General features: G+C 46.4%; 1 protein-coding gene across 6 annotated transcripts in view; it reads right to left on the reverse strand.

Annotated features, from left to right (window-relative positions):
- Nucleotides 1–3,684: 3,684 nt before the first annotated feature.
- MAD1 (mitotic checkpoint family protein) overlaps nt 3,685–21,453 on the reverse strand; it is a 157,664-nt gene continuing 139,895 nt past the window's right edge. For 2 of the 6 annotated variants that reach the window (XR_015185111.1, XM_086488694.1), the window contains 2 exons: nt 4,510–4,603; nt 3,685–4,106 (listed from right to left, as the gene is read on the reverse strand). Coding sequence is in view for 2 of the 6 variants with exons in the window: in XM_086488694.1 (XP_086344820.1) it covers nt 4,514–4,603 (90 nt within the window). In the remaining 4 variants the exon portion in view is untranslated. Of the gene's footprint in view, nt 4,107–4,195; nt 4,372–4,432; nt 4,604–21,453 lie in introns of all 6 variants that reach the window. The other 4 variants (XR_015185109.1, XR_015185110.1, XR_015185108.1 and 1 more) reach the window with 4 other exon arrangements.

Genomic DNA, 21,453 nt, shown 5'->3' on the forward strand with positions numbered 1-21,453 from the left:
AGGTACCCTCGTTACTTTTCACAAATATTTCACATGGTCTTTCCAATGCTTGCATGTGAATGGGATTTGATAGGTACGCTAGCATGTGAGAAATTTTGAGGAGTTAGAATGGCTGATACGTCTCTTGACCACGTCTGATCCATACTGTCTTCATTCACGTCAACCTATTGAATTATTTCCCACTTACCCTTCTTTCCTGACCCTTGAGCTTTCTGATTTTAGGGATTTTGTTTTGAACTGTGATATTTGAGACCTCGAGTCTCCCGACTAGTTTATGCTATAGTTGGTATTTGGGACCTCGAGTCTCCCAACTACTAGTATTTGAGACCTTGAATCTCCCAACTACTTGTTGAACCTATGACAACAACAAAAAAGAAAAAAAGAAAAAAGCAAATAACACAAACTTTCTTGTATTTTATGATGATCACACTTGAGTGATATAAATGACAAGATCACTAATCTTTAAACCTCGACAAGCATTCTTAAGATTAACTACTGTTTAGTTGAAATTTTTTAATTAACATTGGTCAATCTAGTACTTACTTTAGTCGTAACTCTTGTGTACTTCTCTTAGAGTCAACCTAATAGACCTTAACTCAATTGTATTTCATTGAGGTACTACGTTTGTTCTAGTTAACAATGTTATAATTCATGATTTTTTTTGCATTTCGTAGAATATCATGTATGCATCTCACTTATTGCACGCATGCACATGCTGCCTTTGAGCTTTCACAAATGTTGTTTCTCTTTTGCTACTACAGGTACTATCGCGGATCCCAATGCCACAATGGTTTATTCCAAGGACGGAATCTACATCAAAAAAGAAAACATGTTAACCATCGGCGTCCACTTCTAGTAGTCATTGACCAAGCTTGTTGGTCCAATAGGAAAAGGGTAGAGTGATCGCCGATGAGAGGCGCACTCTAACTGGAACATTCAAATATTAAATGGCTAAGCATGGGCGCGCAAGTGTGAATGGACGAGTTCATATAAAAGTCACCTAAACCTAAAATCACTCCTCTCATTTGTGCAATTGAAGAGTGCTCTTGCTCCATCGTCTTCTTCATCTCCTTGTGTGTGTATGCGTGAAAGAGAGAGAGAGAGAGAGAGAGAGAGAGAGAGTGTGATAGAGCATTGCAACGGCACGACGACGACGAGGAGGTTAAGCGCCGCACAGTGGTAGCTCCCTCTTCTTCGCGGCAAGAAATCCTCCATGAAGGCGAACGTAGGGAAGTGAGTGACACCCTTGCTCTCTTGGCTTGGTAGATTCGTCTAGTTATGTGCTTGCAACCATTTGTGGCTTGCACACAGTGTACAATAAGTCCCTTGATTTGATTTGACACTTGCGACAGATGCGCACAATCTTCCAATGTTGGTAGTTCTTGTTGTTGAACTTCTCAATCTTGAGCTTCTCTACCTCCATCATTACTCCCACCAAATTCAAGAAATCCTTTCCTCGAGATACTTTAGCTACAAGCAAACCTTGCTATGATACCAGATATTAGGAAAGGGACATAGCTAAATAGATATTTGAGTAACTTACTTAATGGGAAAAAAAAAATTCATACATGAGAGATTATAGAGTAGAGAGTGATAGCACACACGATATATGTGGTTCACTCAATGTAGACTACATCCACGAGAAAACAGTCTCTCAATGACTTTAGTACTTCAAGTAAGATGTAAGCTTCAAAGGGATTATACCCTTAATAGCTCCCCCTTGCTTTACTCTCACCACCTCACCCACCTTATTGCATCAACTTCACATTCGTAACTGGATCGGTCAATCATCTTAGTGTGTAAGCGCACTACCCAGTCCACTACCCTATTGGCTCTCAATTACAGCCACAATTTATGTTCACTCTTAAACCATGTCCAATTGAATATGTCATTTGCAAGTTGATTGTACTATACAATGAAACTAGCCAAGGAATTGTAAAGCTTAAAGTGGCATCTTTCTTTGTGCACTCTTTAATTAATTCCGTCCTCTTGTGCTTCTCCGATGCTCCTCCCATTATGTAGATGATTTAATGTTACGTAGTGATGGTTCAGTCTCACTCTCTATCCATAACTCGCTTGATCAGCCCCATTAAGAGCCACATGCAAGCTTCAAAAGAGACACCACCCTATAGAGACATTGTGTCTGCCATGCGCGAGTAAATGCTATAATTTGGATGAGACAGCTTTCATTAGATAGTGGGTGAGCGCATCTAGTCCAATCTCCTCTTAAGTACAGCCACAATTGCCCTTGTTTAGTCGTATTTGATGTCCAATTAAAGAGGGCATTTGGAATTCAATTGTACTATCAAATGAAGCTAGCCATGCTATTTAAAGCTCATTGTGGCATCCTCCTTTGTGTGCTATATAATCAAACACACACTCCTATGCTTCTTATGTGCTCCTCCCATGTTATTTAAGCCATAGCTCAAGTCTCAAGCTACAAGCAACTGATACAACACTAATAGTGAGATAGGTCTGATAGAAGACCATAGAACATCCTACACGACTATAGGACTACTTGTGCAAACCTCAAGCAAGAAGCACACATAGTTGATACAAAGAACCTCTTCCAAGGGTACACTAGTTGTATTTGATAATTTGGCAACACGCATAGGTAAGGGCCCGACAATGGGACATGTCCTAGAAGGATTACTTACGCAAGCCACAAGCAACAACCACAAAAGTTGATGTGGTACAATGCTTGTTTTTTATGATGTTTTGCAGAGGTAAGGGAGGGCACTAATAGTCATACAAAGTTGTACAACTGCTTGTACAAGGCTCCAGAAACAAGTACATAGGGTTGAAACAAATGCCTCTTCCCAAGGGAGCAAGGGCTCCAAGGGGGCATGCACGTTATGGGGGCAAGAGCTTTCGTATGAGATGTGGCAAGGTAAGAGGAAATGGAAGAAAAGCTCCCTTCGGAGCTCGCCCAAAAGCTCGTCGACACCTGTTCCCATCCTAAATGAAGAAAAGGAAAGGTACTAGAAGCTAATAAATATGCTACCTAATGCAATGCTAATGAGGTATTAGCTTCCGGATTAGGGTTAGGGTTTGTGCATTAGGCAAGGTCTGATACAAGCTTATGGGAGATAAGTTGGGAGTAGCATTCATGGTTGTTGGAGCACACAATAAGAGTAGCCATAAACTGTAACAAACCTAAAACGCTATGGTTGATTAACTCTCTTCTAAGTAAAAAGGTGCAAATGAGCTCCTTTTACAGGCGTAAAGTGAGCCTTGTAGTCTGACATCAAAGACGACCACATACCCTTAAAGAAAGGATTCCACCTAATATGTGAGCTGATTTGGGAGAGATTTTGGGTTCTTCTCCACGAGCGGACAAGTGCACTTCGAGCTGATTACATTGTGTCTCTTCCATACGACAAAGGAATCCGCACTCCATGGGATACATATATGACATACATGACTACAACTAGAGAGGATACACATGGAAAGGAACAAAGAGTTCACTTACAAACATCCGTTGCCTTGCAATCTATTTTGCACTGAGACTTTACCCAATTCTTATAAGCAAATAAATAAAATGCAACCATGGTAGCTACAAAAGAGAAGATGCTGAAACTATACAAAACAAAAGAGCAGTACTTGCTTTCTTTGTTCCATTTGCATTTGATGCAATAAGTGTTTTCGATATGAACTCACTACAAATGCTGTCATGAGCACAAGTGCACACACAAACAAATCCTTAACCTGGTGATTAAAGTTGAAGAGAGCTAACAACAGCAAATGCAATATACCTCAAGTTAAAACCATAGCAAGAGATAAAAGCTTTATACTAGAAGCCTTCATCATGGAAACACAGACACAGAGTGCTTCCAAAAAGGCAATTGAGAGTTCAACTCTCCCATTCCAAGACAAGAACCCCTTTGTAAAGGCATCAGGGTTGAAAGAACAGGTATTTACATTTACCCTCGCTTGAGACCACTTCAAATCAAGAAAGAGGCTTATCTGTAGGTGATCACAGGGCTTAATAAATGGCAAGGCTCAAAACAATTCGAAACTTCTCTGCGTGTTGTGTATGCACCACCAAGCTCCCTAAACACGTATAGATTTCCAAGACTGTTGCAAAAATCTCAATTGAGCTCTACCTGCAAGAGAAAGTGGAAAAAAATGTTAGTAAGGCAGGTGTAATGAATACTATTCCATCGTCATAACCAGTAAATTCACTAAGAACTACATTTTGCAGAAAATTTTCAAGAATCCCTCCGTTTCTCAGCAGCAGCAGCACCTATCCTCTTGTGCTTTTCTTTTGAACAAGTAACATATCTTATTATATACTCAAAGATGCCACATTGCTTAAATACAAGCAGAAACGATCAGATTTGTGATAGGGGCGACAGAGGCTGACCATTCCTGTAATAAAGTACCATGAATACTGATGTAAGCAACATATTCCAATATGGTATAACTTCACCTTTTCTCAATTGTAACTTTCACCTTTCAGCCAGATAATTACTGAAAGAATTCTCCACTTGAAAGAAGTTGATAAACCTTTTCAGCCAGCGGTAACTTTATTGAAAAGTTCAGAAGTCAAGTTTGCGGTGAAGGCTGGAATAGCATTGAACTTCTTTAAATACACGTCTACCTGCAGCACGATTGGACACTTTGCAGCATCATGAACAACGCTTTCTCAAATCAAAACCAAGTTCTACTTATTTCATTCCAATTGCAAAAGCATCATATTAGAAAAGTGGGCCAAAAATAGCCTTACTCGACTTGTGTTTCCAAAAATATTATCTTTATTCTGGTATAAACATAGGTCTCTCTGTTCATGCAATGAAATAATTATCAATCCAAATGTTATTTATGCACTCTATTTTGAGCATGTTGATAGGCGTGCTAGAGAGGGCATGCTAAAAAGGATTTGTTCATAAAAGCAATTCCAGGACCACGTGCCCTTACACACGTTGGAAGCAACTACACTTCTGTATGAACACCACAAGGGCCAAGTAACATGGAACGCGCCCGGACAGCTGGGACAAGCAAGGGGTACAGGCTTACGAGGGGAATCTTGTTTTCACAAGAAATGAAATGAAATGTTGTATTAAACATCTTCAAAAGGCCGAAATGACCTATGAGACCAAACTGATACAATCATGATGAATCTGCTACAATGTCAAGGTACAAAATAAAATGAAAGGAAATAAAATAAAGACTAAATGGCTACTGTCATGAATCTAAGCAGCTCAGAGCTGTGTAGCACTATAAAGTGTGTGACCGTGAAGCAGTGGGTAGTACAATCCCTATGTATGAACATTTTTTGTTTTGTTTTCGGAGTCGGGTAGGGCACGCCCGGTCGCTCCCCTCATACACCAAAAAAGTATACAAGAAGAACGACCAGGACTACGTACCAAGAAACCGAAGGCAAACACTTTTGTCACTAGTTTCCTCTCGACTACGAGAGTTCAGAATTATCTACACTCTTAGGGCCATGACTAATCCCTTGAGAGACCCACTCGCCACTTGGATTTGCGCGTGACAGCGACCAAGTACCTCTGTTCAGAGGCCTTGGTACTACGGGACTTGCTTCGGTCTTCCCTTTGGAGTTGCCTCCTCTAGGTAACTTATCGCTCACCTCACTAAACTGCCTTTGAAACCCGACGGTTTTCCATTAGGAAATGCCATACCCCCTTGGAAGGGCGTCGGCTCACAATTGGCGTCCGCTGAGGTTGGTGATGTCTCCCTTCTGCACCTCCCAACCCCTTTTAGATGAAGTTGACCCCCCCGGGGGGGAATGGCACTTGGGCACTCTTGTAGCTCATCTGGCTTCGCTTGGGGAGAATTACATCATTTTCCCTCGGAAGGAATCGGATTCAAAATAACAGCATAGGAAGGGGAGCATTATCTCCCCATCCGCCTATGCAAAGCACCCAAATACCGGGGTACAACTTCATCGAGGAACTTCGCCACAGGCACGTGCCCTGCAGTTCCGTCCCTCGAGAGTGGATCACGGCGTACCCAGAAGGGCATCCGCTTCCAGCGAGCCTCCCCACCAAGGAGGATAACGGTCCTTTCTTCAGGGTCCAACAAAGGGTCGATTGCGTTGAAGGTGGAGTTGAATCGGTTTAGCCAGCGCCCCCTGACTTCATCTACCGCTGAACAGCTCATCAGCAAATGCGAAAGCGAACGACCCTCTAACTGGGAGCACAGCGTGCGAACATCAATGTGCAAGGATGTCCAGCATCGGGGTACAACTTCATCGAGGAACTTTGCCACAGGCACGTGCCCTGCGGTTCCGTCCCTCGAGTGCGGATCACGACGTACCCAGAAGGGCATCCGCTTCCGCGAGCCTCCCCACCAAGGAGGATAATGGTCCTTTCTTCAGGGTCCGACGAAGGGTCGATTGCGTTGAAGGTGGAGTTGAATCGGTTTAGCCAACGCCCCCTGGCTTCATCTACCGCCGAACAGCTCATCAGCAAATGCGAAAGTGAACGACCCTCTAACTGGGAGCACGGCGTGCGAACATCAATGTGCAAGGATGTCTGGCATCGGGCACTATCCAAGGATGTATTGTATCGGTCGCTGTAGAATATCGTCGATGTCCGCCATGGTAAGTACTCGTTTGGGCGTCTCACATGTCGAGCTAAAGTGATATGTATTCTTTGTCGTAGTCTCCGTCAATGTTGTGAGGTACCTCCCAATCGAGGGCGTCTAGATCTCCCTAGCTCAGTAGCCAGATCGATCAACATACCTCTGGTGTGGGTGATATTTGGGCTTTACTGAGTGGTTTACCCCTTTGTTTGCCCAGTAGGTGGTCTAAAGAAATTTGTAATCTGCCTCTGAGACTCTGTTGGTCTCCGTGTAGCAGGGCTACGGTGTCATTGGCACGGACAGGCAGTTAGTCACAGTTGGCCAGGTTCCACACTAGACGGACTCTCTTACCGAGTCGTGACACGTGGCAGGGATACCAGTGGTGCTCCAATCGACACCGTGGCCAGTGCACCACCACCACAGTTCAGAGATATGCTTAGTTGGATTAGATATTGGTGAGCCGTTGGTGGCTCTTTATATTGTATATATCCATAGCTGTTTGGGTATATAGATCATCTACTTTTGTGTGGTCCGTCATTTAGAGTCTATCATCAGAGTTGTACACAGCACGTCTGCACCATCCCTGCACAGTTGAGCCTCGACACCCCCATTGTACCTATGAGATCTAGGTTGGAGCTGAGTGTGCTGCCATGCCAGAGTCTATATCGATTTCTTTGAGTTTGTCGATGCTCGTGCCGTTCATGATCTGTTGAGTCATACTGTTGTTCTTGCTCTGTTATTCTTGCTCTGTTGTTCTTTGTCTTCTGTGTTTGCATTTTGTGGAGTGAGATATCACGCACATTGCACTGAGGAGCACCCACTACAAAGGGCACAACACACTATGCCCGCTACAGGTGCTCTCATTTTTGGTACGCCCAGTGGGATGAATCCACCAGAAAGGCATGCTCCCAGTCCACCACCAGCAGTGCCACTTGCCAGCCCTCTCCCATCTGGCAATGTTGCGGGATCATCCACTGCTTTGGATTCTACATCACTTTTTCACCTATTTGAGGATATATTGCAAGAGTCCAGGCAGGCCATTGCTACCATTGAGCTTGGGGTAGAGCAACTGGCAGCTACACACCAGCGTCACTCGGCTACTTACGCAATTATGGATGGATCTCTGCGAGTCGTTGAGAGCGCAATCGCCAATCGGGATGCTACTATTTTCGCACTACAATAAGCCTTGAAGTTAAAGTCCCAAATGATTAATGACCTTCAAGCTCAAGTACAAGGATTTAGAGAAATGCTTCTACATGGAAATAGGGCTACCCAATCTATAATGATGGGTGTGGGATATGGATAGACTGGATCAAGTACACCAATGCAGAATGCAGCAACACGTCCTTCTCAACAATTTATGGGACTCTACACACAACCTCCAATTCAATACTACAGTCAACGCTGTCCTCGGGGGTTTCAGTCGACGCCATTGCCTCAAATGCAGAACGTTCCTTGCTATGACGGGGTTGCCGGTGCACACCGCCCAGGCTGCGTTACTCGACGTCCTCAGTACACTACAGGACAAGTGCTACCCTCTACCCTGCACAGCAGGTTGTTGCTCCCTTCACAAGCGACCCAATTATTGACAACAGAGCCCACCAACAGCGGGGTTCCACAATTGATTTGATGGCTCCACCTCCAGAGACTGATACTTCGGGTGTTGTGGGGACTAATCTCTCTCTTGGGTGATTGCGTGAAAGTCTTTTCACCATGGCAATGCAGTGCCGTAGTGGTTTATTTTGCACTATTACGCTCTTTTAGCAGTTTCAGTTGTTTCTCTCACCGAGATAGTGAGTGGTTTTGTGGCGGGCAACCTTAGCAGGGCTACAGTGTCACTTGCACGGACAGGTAGTTAGTCACAGTTGGCCAGGTTACACACTAGACGGACTCTCTTACCGAGTCGTGACACGTGGCAGGGATACCAATGGTGGTCCAATCGACATTGTGGCCAGCGCACCACCACCACAGTTCAGAGATATGCTTAGCTGGATTAGATATTGGTGAGCCGTTGGTGGCTCTTTATGTTGTATATATCCGTAGTTGTTTGGGTATATAGATCATCTACTTATGTGTGGTCCCTCATCTAGAGTCTATCATCAGAGTTGTACACAACACGTCTGCACCATCCCTGCACACTTGAGCCTCGACACCCCCACTGTACCTATGAGATCTGGGTTGAAGCTGAATGTGTTGCCATGCCAGAGTCTATATCGGTTTCTTTGAGTTTGTAAATGTTCGTGCTGTTCATGATCTGTTGAGTCATACTGTTGTTGTTGCTCTATTATTCTTGCTCTGTTGTTCTTTGTCTTCAGTGTTTGCATTCTGTGGAGTGAGATATCATGCACATTGCACTGAGGAGCACCCACTACACAGGGCACGACACACTATCTTCGCTACACTCCGCAACACACTCTCTCTGTGTCTACGTAGCTTGAGTAAAAACACTTGATATCTTATGACCCTAGATAGTGGTCCAAAACTCTCTCTAAGAGACAATGAAATTGCCCCCGTATCTCGTAGCACACCGGATAGTGACATAGGTAAAGCAGGTCTCTCTCAAGCTCCAAATGGCATAACTGGCATATCCTAGCCTCTGCAGGTATCCCCTTAAATCTGCGAGTCTCGACCTCAAGCTGATGTGAAGAGGTACGTAACTGACCAATAGCGCACTGTATCCCCCCCAAGATAAATGCACCTGTATGAGAATTCCATAGCTTCCCGAAGCTCTTGGGACTGTTAGGCAACAAAAACGGCCAAAAACCCTGAACCTGCAGAAGTACACAGCAAGCTGTAATTCTCTGTTTTGGGCTTTGTTTCGCGTGCCGGTCGCATCGATAGCAAGCCCTCGAATTCCCGCACCTGTAGGGCTACTTGCCCTTTGATTTGGGCGAGATTTCTCGCGAGAAATCTCTCCGAATCAACCTGAACCCAACAAGAAGCAAAAGATTTCCAGTACCAATCCTCTGCATACAAAGAGAGAGGCTCAGGATCAACCATCTTTGGAAGGTATGTTTAATGCCTCATGTAAGGAAGATGTGGACAAGGCAGTGGCTAGATGTTTTTATGCATGCGGATTGTCTTTTAGGCTTGCTCGTTCTCCATACTTTTTAGATATGGTCTCTGATATTGTAACTATTCTATGTATGATGTATTGACCTATTTGCATTGATGCTTAACGAAATCCGGTTGCCAAGAGACTCTATATGTCAAGTTGTTTGCTTTCGATTTATGTAGATTATGAATCTAGTTTTTGTTTCGTTCATGTGTTGATGCAAATCTTGTTAAAATGTTTGCTTTTAATGTAGGTGTCAATATATCTTTGGATTTTTATGTGATAGGCTACTCTCAAATGGGTGTACCCCCGCCGTTTCATTGTCCTGTAGAATCTGGTGCATTTTAGAGGCCAAAAGCAGAGAATTCAGCATGCTGTAATTCCTTGCCACGTTTAGGAAAGCGCTCTAATGCGCCAGGAAAGTCACCTATTGCATGGGAATTTTGTCAATGAAGCCTTCTACAATTACTATGTTGCCAAATTTGGGCTAGAGTAGGCCATTTTCAGCCCAATAAAAGTGGGACAACACGTAGGATTTTACAGGTTTTTTTCAAAGTTTAATTGGAATAAAGAAATACAGAGAGGGGCGCCAACCTTTCGGGCTAACGCGGTGTCACTGCCTACTTAGGAGCATTCTAGCTGCCAAGTCGTGGTTTGTTTGAAGTGTTGAATTCCAGTCTCAAGTTTATTCGTGGTTTGATGAATCCGTCACGGCAGAACCTCTTCTTCTTGTTAGCGCTTGTGAATTCTCTCTGCAAATTGGACACCTGACTTTTCTTTTATAGGGGCAGAAGGCTGGCAGGAATAGCACGAAGAGGAGGCACCTTGCCTTTCTGGAGGGGAGCGCTGAAATAGCAGATGCCTTGGAGAAAAGTTGGAGTGCAAGCCAAGAAGAGAGAGAGAGACTCATGGGCTGCCAGGTTTGACCAGAGAGGACGCCTTGGTTTTTGTGCTTTTTGTTTATCGCTGGGCTGCCCGCTTATTAAGTGACCAGCCAGACACGTTTTAAAACCGGTTTGAACCTGTTTTAAACTAAGTAAAAACTTATGAGCTGAAAACAATGCTTACATAAACACACCCCAAGCGCCACTGGATGCAATCTCATGCACAAATGCGATGTAGACATAGACTCTGTCGCGGAAAAGCATTTACGTTCCCGCAAAGCACTCAAAAAGCAACCTGATTTTCACAAAGCATCTGCATTTCTTGAAAGCTTCTCAGAACCCATCTTTACTCATGTGCTTGCATCTTTACGCGTAACTCTTACTCAATTCGAATTTCCTTCTCAAACCAAAGGAATATTCCCTAACCGATGCTCCCGTCACCCATCTTGTGACGCATTGAGGATACCCATTACCCGGTCCCTCCCACTGCACTTATGGAATAACTCCTTCAGGATGCTTTATGTCACCCAATCATATGATGCATCAGAGATGTCCGTACTTGGCTTTCTCAGTTCTTGTAGATCTACAATTCCTCACTTAACAATTCTCGAGTGCACAAATTTAAATATCCTAGTTTCATTGAATGGAAATTATTTTGAAAATAAGAAAATACTCAATTTAGCAACAAAAGTGATCTGCCAAGTACTCTTCGGAGTCTGTCCATGTGGCACAAACTACCTGGAAAAAGTTGTAGTTGTCTAGTCCATTCGTGGATGGTGCAACATGCTTCAACTAGAGGAAGGCACATGAGCATCATAGATGGGCAAGTTGTGCTCCCAATACTTGATTTGGACCCATGTGTCGCAGTTCACAACACATTGCATCTGGCAAGGAACCAACATGACGTACACAAAACACTATGGATGCAAACAATTCATTGTTGTTGGCGGGATTATGAACAAGGTTTGTTCCGAAGTTCATTGTCTTAAAAATCTTAGACGTGATGTCTTCATAGTTCACGAATGGGGATTCTTGGACAAAGTGTGCTCTACAATTCAACTTTCTACGAGGCAACCAGTGCTCAAGATGGCACTGGTAGGTGACAAGTTGTTGGTTGCAAATCTAAGGGGTATCCAGTAAGGCCTCTACCGAGGTGTCCATGTTAGCTTCTTGATCGACTTGGTCTTCCTACATATGGCTACTATGAGATGCAGAGAGTATATAAGGAGCACTCTGGCCATTGTATAATCATCTGATTCATTGCCTTGGTTGGTTGGTTCGACCAACTCTCTCATTATGCATCACCCAAGGGGCACTCACCCTAAATGATATTGGATGAGGACATATGAGAGTTCTCTAGGGATGGAAATGTCATTCTCTTGGGAGACTTAAATGCCAAGATAGGTCAGTCTCAGACAGTTTTCTACAATATCTCAGAAGAAATGTTGAGAGAATTGGATGTCAGTGAGATGGGATCGGGCAGGTGTTCGCAGGATGAAGAGCACACTGGATATGGGGGATATCTAACAGATTTGGGGACTACACATGGACTACCATCTTGAATTTCCTTCAGAGATTTCCAGCATCGAGTGGATTCACTTGTTTTCCTTATAGACATGGGGCTAGCACAGTGATTATGTTTTGGCTCAGCCGAGTTTCATACCATCAATCAAGGACTTTACAGTCGGACCCAACCTGTTGGGGTAGCAGAAGATCATGCCCTCCTCACCTTTACTGTCTCATTCCAATTCAGCACAACTCAACTGGCATAGACATCTACGTATACCCGATACACTTTTACGTCAGTATGCATCATCTCTCTACACAGTCTCGGGGCAACCACCTCTTCTAGATCCGCCAGAGCCATGCCCACACACATGTGCTTTCTTTATAGCAGAGATGGTAAAGAAATCCATTGACAGGATGAAGACCACAAGAGCAAATGATCACGATGTCCTGGACCCTGGTAGGAGAGCATTTTATACATGCCAGAGATCTGCTTACAGAGCTTCTAGCAATGATGTTCAACCGTGCCATGTGCGAGGGCCTACTTGATACTTGGAGTTTGTCCACTATTGTACACCTATCTTCAAGTCAAGGGATCCTATGGAGCCTGGGAACTACCGCACTATCATAATTGGACACATTGGCACGGTTGTACGCATCCATCCTTGAGCAGCGGTTAAGTATATAGGTAGAGAGAGAGAGGGTGTACGCGCAACAGGACAAGTGGGTTTCAGGAGAGGTTTCTCTACTCTCGATCATATTTTGACACTCAGAGCTATTATTGAGGAGGGGAGATCATGTGGGAGATGGCTCTATTGTTGCTTTGTGGATTTTCGCAAAGCCTTCGATACAGTGTCCAGAGCTAGATTGATGCGCAGACTACAAGAGATGGGGGTACCCAAAGAGTTGATTTGGGGGATCATCGCTCTATACAAGTCAATAGTGGGGCACTCCACTATTGGGGTGAAATAGGGCTGCCCGCTATCTCCTATACTGTTTGGCATGTATGTGGATGAGGTTGCTAACTACATTGAGAGGGATGGTGATAGAGGAGAACAATTGGCAAGGACATGGATCCCACTATTGTTATATGTTGATGATATTGTGTTGATTTTGACTCCCTGGAGGGGATGCAACGTCATTTAGATGCTTTGCACACATTTGCCCATGATAGTGGATTGTCTGTTAACCTGGGGAAACCCAAGGTTATGGGGTTTAACACCACACCACAATGGGTCAGGAGGTCAGCACCCACTTTTACATATGGCCAAGAGACGATGGAGTATACAGATGCATACACCTATCTTGGGATAGTCTTCACTGGACCGGTGTTTTCATTGTGGAGAGTAGCAAAAACTAGATTGATGAGAGCTTATGCAGCCTTGGGAGGATTGGAGAAGATGTGTTTGCAGGTTCAGTTTCAAGAACCTCGAACAAACCTATGGCTTTTCGCCAATCTAGTGGCTTCAGCTATGCTTTATGGGGAAAATTCAGGGACCCTCGGTGGACACCATGGCAAATCTGGTAGCACTCATGGATGGAGATGTATGGAGAGGCCTCTAATCTCTATGATCTCTTAGATGATTCGGGCTAAGGCCTCAGTGCCACATGAAATTATTCGAGCCGAGCTAGCTACCTTCCCTCTCGTGGTCGAGGCCCTTACTAGATCAGTATCCTTCATGCATAAATTATGGGACCTCCCCAAAGACAAATATGCTCGGCTAGCCCTTGAGTCATCTCAACAGCTAGTGCTACAGGGGGACACAGCATGCTAGTATGGGTAGATGACTTAATGGTTTGAGTCACATGGCTTTAGCATGGATAGACTGCCTCCATTCCAGTACTACTTGGATGCACCCTCCCTATCTCTCACACAGACACAGACCACTAGGCTCATATGTCAAGATTTGATTCAGCTAAATATCAAAAGCACATGGATACAACCGACACACGATTTGGGTACGAAGATGGATTTCTATAGAAAGCATCTTTTCCAACTAACAGAAGATGGATACGTGATCAGACCGGCCTATATGGACACTCATTTATCCTAAGGGATACGATGTGCTATTGGTCAGATGCGCACATTATCGAATCAACTAGAGATTGAGACATATACGCACTCTGGAAGGGGTATCTGATTTAGTTCAATCTACTATTGGGATGAAACAAGGCCTGCCCATTGTCTCCTACTCTATTTGGTATGTATGTTGATGAGGTGTCTAATTACATTGACAGAGAGGGTGACAACGGTGCCCAGCTCGCAGGGACGTGGATCCCATTGTTGTTATATGCTGATGACATTGTGTTGATATCTGACTCACCAGAGAGTATGCAGCAACATTTGGATACACTACACAGTTTTACAGAGGATAGTGGATTGTGTGTAAACCTTGTTAAAACCAAGGTTATGGTATTTAACACCACACCACAATGGATCAAGAGATCAGCACCTACTTTCACATATGGTCAGGAGATTGTGGAGTATACAGATGCATATACTTACCTGGGGTTAGTCTTTACTAGGCCGAGATTTTCTTTCAGAAGCGCAGCAAAGACTAGACTGACTAGAGATTATGCGGTTTTGGGAGGATTGGAGAGCATGTGTTTGCAGGTTCAGTTCCAAGAACCTAGGACAAAGTTATGGCTCTTTGATACTTTGGTTGCCTCCAAAATGCTATACGGGGTGCAAGTTTGGGGACCTTCTGTAGGCCAAGATAGTTGGAGACGTATGGAGAGGCCCTTGATATCTATGATCTCTCGGCTGATTAGAGCCAAGGCCTCCGTACCGCATGATATCATTCTAGTGGAGTTAGCTGCCCCACCCCCCCCCCCCCCCCCCCCCCCCCCACATGGAGATTGAGGCACCCACCAGATCAGTCTCCTTTGTACACAGCCTATGAGATAGTACCAGAGATAGATATGCCAGGTTGGCCTTAGAGTCCTCCAAACAATTAGCTCTACAGGGGATACGTCAGGACTTGGGCACGAAGATGGCTTTCTATAGAGAGCATCTTCTCCACCTCAAAAGGGATGGGTTTGTAATTCAACCTAGCTATATGGACACACATCTTTCTCATGGTTTGCGCAGTGCCATTGGCCAGATACTCACATCAGCTCGAGATTGAGACTGGTAGATTCAAAGGGATACCAGCAAATAGCAAGATATGCCCCTTATGTCATCTAGAGCCAAAGACAGAGTTACATTACATATGTCATTGCACGGTGTATTATGAGATACGAGGCCGTTTTCATTGTCTATTCAGAGAGGGTTTTGGGCCTCTATCTAGGGTCATGATATGAGGATCAGAGATGTCTTGGATTGTATCTACTTGAGTTACACAAGCATAGAGACGCTTTACTGAGGAGAGCTGGAGAGAGACACATTACAAATTTCTTTACACTAGATATTGGACACCCAATGGAGCAGCCACAGGAGCATCCACCATTGCAGAGCTCTGCCCGCACTCATACTACCACTACTGGCATTCTCATAGACCAAGCATTGGAGCTAGGGAGATCTAGACGCCCGCAATTGAGGAGAGGAGCTACACAGTATCGACGGAGACTACAACACAGGATTCGAGCCATACTTTCTCGACTTCCAGAGTGCAGATGAGGATGGATCTCTACCACATCTCTTCCCCCCCCCCCCCCCCCCCCCCCCCCCCCCCCCCCCCCCCATTGCACTACACATTGTACTCGGCACCTTTTGTATTAGCTGGCACATCAATACAACCCCAGCTTGTAGTAGTTGTATTTTTTATTTCAGTTCTTTTTTATTCCGGACATGGTATCATATTCACTATGTTGTAACAGCTTGGTCTCATAGGTCATTTTGGCCTTTTGAAGACGTTAATATATCATTACATTTCATTTCATTTCTCTCTCACTCTCAGCGAGGGCACTGGTGCGAGCTGAAGACAGGTCGCGAGCAAACCAAACGGGTCCAGAGGCTTGGTGGCGGTTGCAGGTAGAGAGCACTCAAGGTTCGCGACTGAGTCACGCCTGGAAAATTAGGGTTCGCGCTACTCTGTTTCGCCACCAGAAACAGGTTATCTCTCTCTCTCTCTCTCTCTCTCTCTCTCTCTCTCTCTCTCTCTCTCTCTCTCTCTCTCTCTCTCTCTCTCTCTCTCTCTCTCTCTCTCTCTCTCTCTCTCTCTCTCTCTCTCTCTCTCTCTAAGGTGCAGCGGAATGAATGTTTGCACTTTGTTCAAGATGAGTGCTCCGAACTGTGCTCAAGGTTCCTTTTGTTCTTATGGAAGGTAGAGCCTTCCGTTCTTAATGAGAGAATGCTATGATCACAAACAAAGTGAATGGACACTATGCGTGCAAGTGTATGAGACTGAGAGATAGAGAGAGAAGAGAGATACGACACCAGAGACGTAAAACCCTCCTCCGGAGGCCCTACTCTCGTCGGCAAGAGTGGTCTACTTATGATTGCACAATCTGGTACAAACTGAATCCATAGGACTGATGCAAGTCTAGGCTATGTTGACGACGACGACGGGGATGACGAGGCCGACACTAGGGCTGAAATCTGCAATCTTTTATCTGCTGTCCAAAAACGCTATGGGCTGAAATCTGCTACACTCCAAAAACGCTGATTTGGGGGGCTGTTTTTGTGGGTCTTGTCGCTGAAAATCTGTAGGTGTAGGGCTGAAAACTGAGGTCTCTTTAGGCTGAAAACTGATGGTCTTTCCGAGGCTGAATCTGCTACTCTTCGAGCGCTCAATCTGCAACTACTACATTGCTGAAAATCGCTGCATTGCTGTGGGTGGAATCTGCTGAAACACTAGTCATGGGCTCCCAAAAACGCTAGGTATGCTGATGACAAAAACGCTAGGTGTTGTGGGATGCTGCGAGGAGATCTAATGCAAAAACGCTATCTGTTGGGACTTGCTGGCGAGGGTGTGATGATGCAAAACGCCAGACTAAGATGCTTTCCAAAAACACTAGTGGAAGGGGGATCTGCTACTTGGAGGGAATCCACCAAGGCTTGGTCTTGCTGAGAAGTTGCTTGCTGAGCTCGGCTCCTGTTGCCTCTTCTGCCATTTAGTGCTAGCTCTAGTTTGCTTATATACAAACTTAGCAAGATTGCCCTACCTACTTTCCAACAAAAGTCACTTAAAAATAATAAGTGAAGATATGAGCCTCAAGTTCATGTGTATATGGTGAATGGTTGTATTAGAGAACTTGATGCCTGCTCGCTGCTGCTGTAATCCCGTCGCTACACCATCGCCCCCCAGCACTGCCCGCCTCCCCCCCCGCTAGCCCTCACTGCCCTCCTTGCTGCTCTGCTCGTCCACGTGTTGCCCCACCCCTGTTGTAGCAGCTCGCGCTGCTGCTGCCGCCCCGCCCGCCTTTTCCGCCCCTGCCGCCGCCAACTGCCGACCCCTTGTTGCAGTCGCTCCCGCCATTGCCGCCCCCACCTATTGCTGTCAGCGCTCCTGCAGTAGCCCCCCCCCCCCGGCCCGCCTGCTTTTTTTTCCTCCCTGTTGCATCTTGCAAATCGGTACCTACAGCATTGAGTCCGTTTTGGGATAGTGCTTTGCGTGCCAAGTTGCAAATTCCGCCCGCCGTCCTCTTCTTACACCACAGCAGTAGACACAGATGGAGACTCCAGCTTCGCCACAGAGGGACTCGCCCGACCCCGCTGAGCCCACCATTCGACTTGCTCTTTCGCCCATCTGCAAGGTTCTCGGCACCCGACCTAGCAGAGGAGAGCTGCATCCCTTTAGTCTTTTTCTTAACATGGAAGCAGAACTGCACGACAACGTTGAGCAAGGGGGACCTTGGGTATTTTGCAATGAGATAGCCTCCTTTCCCTCCTCGACCATCGGCTCTACATTATAAGCTTTACACCTAGTGTACCACTTTGTCATGATTTTACCAATTTTTACCCTAATTTTTCCAAATTTAACCAGTTTTCATTAAGGTGACCCTCCAAACCAGTAGAGAATATTAAATTTTTGTCCTTTAAAAATACACTAAGGGCCAATTTTTTGTGAGCACTCTGAATATCTATGGATGTCTACTCCCTCTTAATTTCTATGGTGTCATCCCAACCGTCTTATATTATTTTTTCCCCTAAATTTTATGAAAACCTACATATTGCAGTGTACTCACCACTAGACAAGAGGTTGAACCAAACTCAATGTGCGTTGCCCAAGAGAAATCACATGCTTATATTGATAAAGGAAACTACAACTTGATTCTTCGCACACATGACATGGGTTTACACCAATGCCGCTTGGCCACTCACCACAATATGTGAACTTTGAAATGTGAAGTGATTATACACACAATAGAGCATACAAATGTGATTTTTTAAAATCCCAGGTAGTACTATAGTTAATTTGATCCAGTCAGCTCTTCTTTGAATCACAACAAATGATATGTTCTGAGCTTTGCCCATGGCTAGGTTCTCAAGGTTCCTCTTCCTTTATCCTTCCATGAGAGGTGATTTAGGAAGAAGCTTGGACATGTTAAAGCCTTTGGTTGCTCTTACTTTATCCTTCCATGAGAGGTGATTTAGGAAGAAGCTTGGACATGTTAAGATCTCGGACGGGGTTACTATCAGATCGAGTTTGAGACCTCCGAGATGGCGTCCAAGGTCATAGCTATGAGTCCACTGGCCATCCGAGCATCACGCGCCCACTTTCGACAGTGGCGACATGGTTTTGACCCGGCTGCGGGTGTTCTAGTAGAGGAGGCAGACATCCCCATCTCAGTCTGCTTTCCGGGTTTACGGAGGGAGTACCTACCACTTCTTTCCAGGATCGGCTCCGCCATTGGGACTTTCCTGGAGACACCTCGTACGGCAGCATCACTAGCTGCCAAGGCGGCTGGCATCCCCTCAGTTCGAGTTTTGGTCAGAGATACCCACACGCTCCCGAAGGTTATCCTTCTGCCTCGGGTGAGTGGGGGTTGGTTTAGACAAAGTGTGGAGTACTCGGGCCTCCCGAACCAGTGTTTCATTTGCCGACAGATGGGCCACCTAGCGAAGGCCTGTCCACGGAGGAGGCCGCGACCTGCACCACAACCTCAACCTCAGCCCCAGCCTGCCAGGGCTTGCCCGCAGCCACAGTCAGCGGCACAGCGCACACATGCAGAGCCACCCTCCGAGCCTGGGACACCAGTTGAGGAGGGGTGGCAGCAGGCCCGTGGCCGACGATGCCAGGGGCCACAGCGTCAGCCTGGCACTCAGAGTGGCTCTCAGGTGCCTACTCAGCAGCAGTGGGTTCCCACGCGGAACCGCTTTGGTCCTCTTGAGCAGGAGGAGATCCCTGCGTCAGCCCCCACCTCCGCTTCACCCTCGACAGCCGCTCCCCCCCCCCCAGAGTTCCCCCCCTCTTCCTCATCCTCCCCCCCGCCTTCTGCTGCAATCGCCTCTCCACCTCGCCCCTCTACCTCTGTCGCCCCATCCCACCCCTCTTCTCCTCTGCTCCCCCCAGCTCCTTCTCTCCGCCCTCCTGCTCCAGTTCTACAATCGACTCAGGAGATTGGTCCCTCTCCGTCGGCTAGGAGATCTCTTGGTAGCGCCTTTGCCACGAGTCGCCTAGCGAGAGAGGGTCAGCCCTTCTTGCGGCCCCCTTTGCAGATTCAGACATCTTCCCTTGCAGCTATCCCTCGTGGTCTGACGAGCATTGACCTCCAACGCCGCTGGGGCTTCTTCGACTACGGGTTCACTCGTTTTCTCGGCGATTCCGCATCAGACCGTGAGGCAGCCTGCTTCAGGGTCCATGCTTTGTTCCTCGCCGCTAGAGGGATAGAGGCCTTGGACTCAGTAGTTGGTTTCTCCTTCCCCCTCTGTGGTAGGGCCGAGACAGAGTGGTCCCTCGACTCAGTGTTGGGATGGTTGCATACACAGGTCCTAGAGTTCTCTCATCACATGGGAGAACTTGGAGTTACAGATTTGCTGCAGACTTTGTGGCCATTGGCCAAGTTTGCGGTGACGCCCCCAGACTCAGCAGGATGTAGGCACATTGTGGTGTACTTCTTTGCTTATACGCAGTGTTTGCCTTGCTATGTATACATTCATGAGGACTCCTCGACAGAGGAGGTTGCTTTACGCACGGCTCGCTCTGCTTGGTCTTGGGCTAGGCACTCACTGCAATCACACCTATCTAGAGGACGCTCGGATGCGGATTACTCCCCATCCAAGCCAGCCTCGAAGATAGCCCGTCTTGCTGCTGCGGCAGCATCTGTTCTCTCTTGCTCCCCATGAGGATTGTCTCATGGAACGTGCAGGGACTAGGTGGGCCCCAGTTTCACCAACAGCGGGGCCGATTGCGTCAAGAGCTTCAACGTTGCCTTCTAGGACGAGAGATTGATCTCCTTATGCTTCAAGAGCACCATCTGTGTGAGAACCGCATTTGGCGATGTGGTCAAATTTTGCGTGGACGATATGATACCTTTTGGTCAACTGCTTTTGGACCTAGAGGCATCCAGGGTGGGGTATGTATGACTATTGCGGACTCATTGCAGCAGGCCATTGTAGACAAAGGGATTATTGTGCCAGGCAGGGCTCAGTGGATTACTATGCAGGTTCAGGGTGGCCTTGTGGACTTCCTGAACATCTATGCGCCCAATCTGGCGAGTGCTCGTGCTGAGTTTTGGTCACAGATTGTTGAGTCTTTGCCGCAGGCCGATCATAGGTGTATAGGAGGGGACTTCAACATGTTGGAGGACCCTTCTGACAGGATTGGTGCCAGCCATGCTACTGTGCATGGAGTCGAGTTGGCAGCTTGGGAGAGGTTGTGTATGACTTTGAAGGTCTTGGATACATGGCAGCACTCTGGTTTTGTGAGGCCCCCAGACAGTCTTGCCTTCTCTAGATCGGACCGCAGAGTGGGGGGAGTGAATCTATTGCGGATAGATCGCTTCTACAGTGACTACTTCAGTGACTTGGAGGGATTAGTGGGCATCCTGGCAGGGACATCCTTCTCGAACTATGCACCAGTGATCCTCACAGTGGCACACAGGCAGAGGAGTGGAAGCACGATGCTTCGCATCCCAGAGAGGGTCTTGTTGGACTCAGCACTTAGAGCGAGGGTAGAGGCTCTCTGGATAGAGAGCGTGGATAGCCAGGTTCCACCTGCAGACAGAGTGGCCTCAGGCCTAGCTCAGCTTAGCAACTTTTTTCTTCAGGAGTCTCTTGCTCGCTCGGCTGCAGCGAGAGAGGAGGAGCAGCGCCTCAGACGAGGCATTGCTTCACTACAGAGGATGCAGGAGCAACATCCAGACAGTCCATGGTTGGAGGAGTAGTTACAGCAGGCTCGATAGGAGCTTGCTAGCACAGAGGAAAGGTGTCATGAGTTTGCCTTCCACCAACAAGCATCTCAGTGGACTCAGGTGGGTGACAGAGTGACTGGTGCTTTTTTTCAGACAGTGGAACCTTGGCACTCGCACGCCAAGGTCAATCAGTTGAGGAGGCCCGATGGGTCAATTGCTTGA

The sequence above is a fragment of the Adiantum capillus-veneris genome, chromosome 18, assembly GCF_014529385.1.
Source record: "Adiantum capillus-veneris isolate H3 chromosome 18, ASM1452938v2, whole genome shotgun sequence".
Lineage (NCBI taxonomy): Eukaryota > Viridiplantae > Streptophyta > Polypodiopsida > Polypodiales > Pteridaceae > Adiantum > Adiantum capillus-veneris.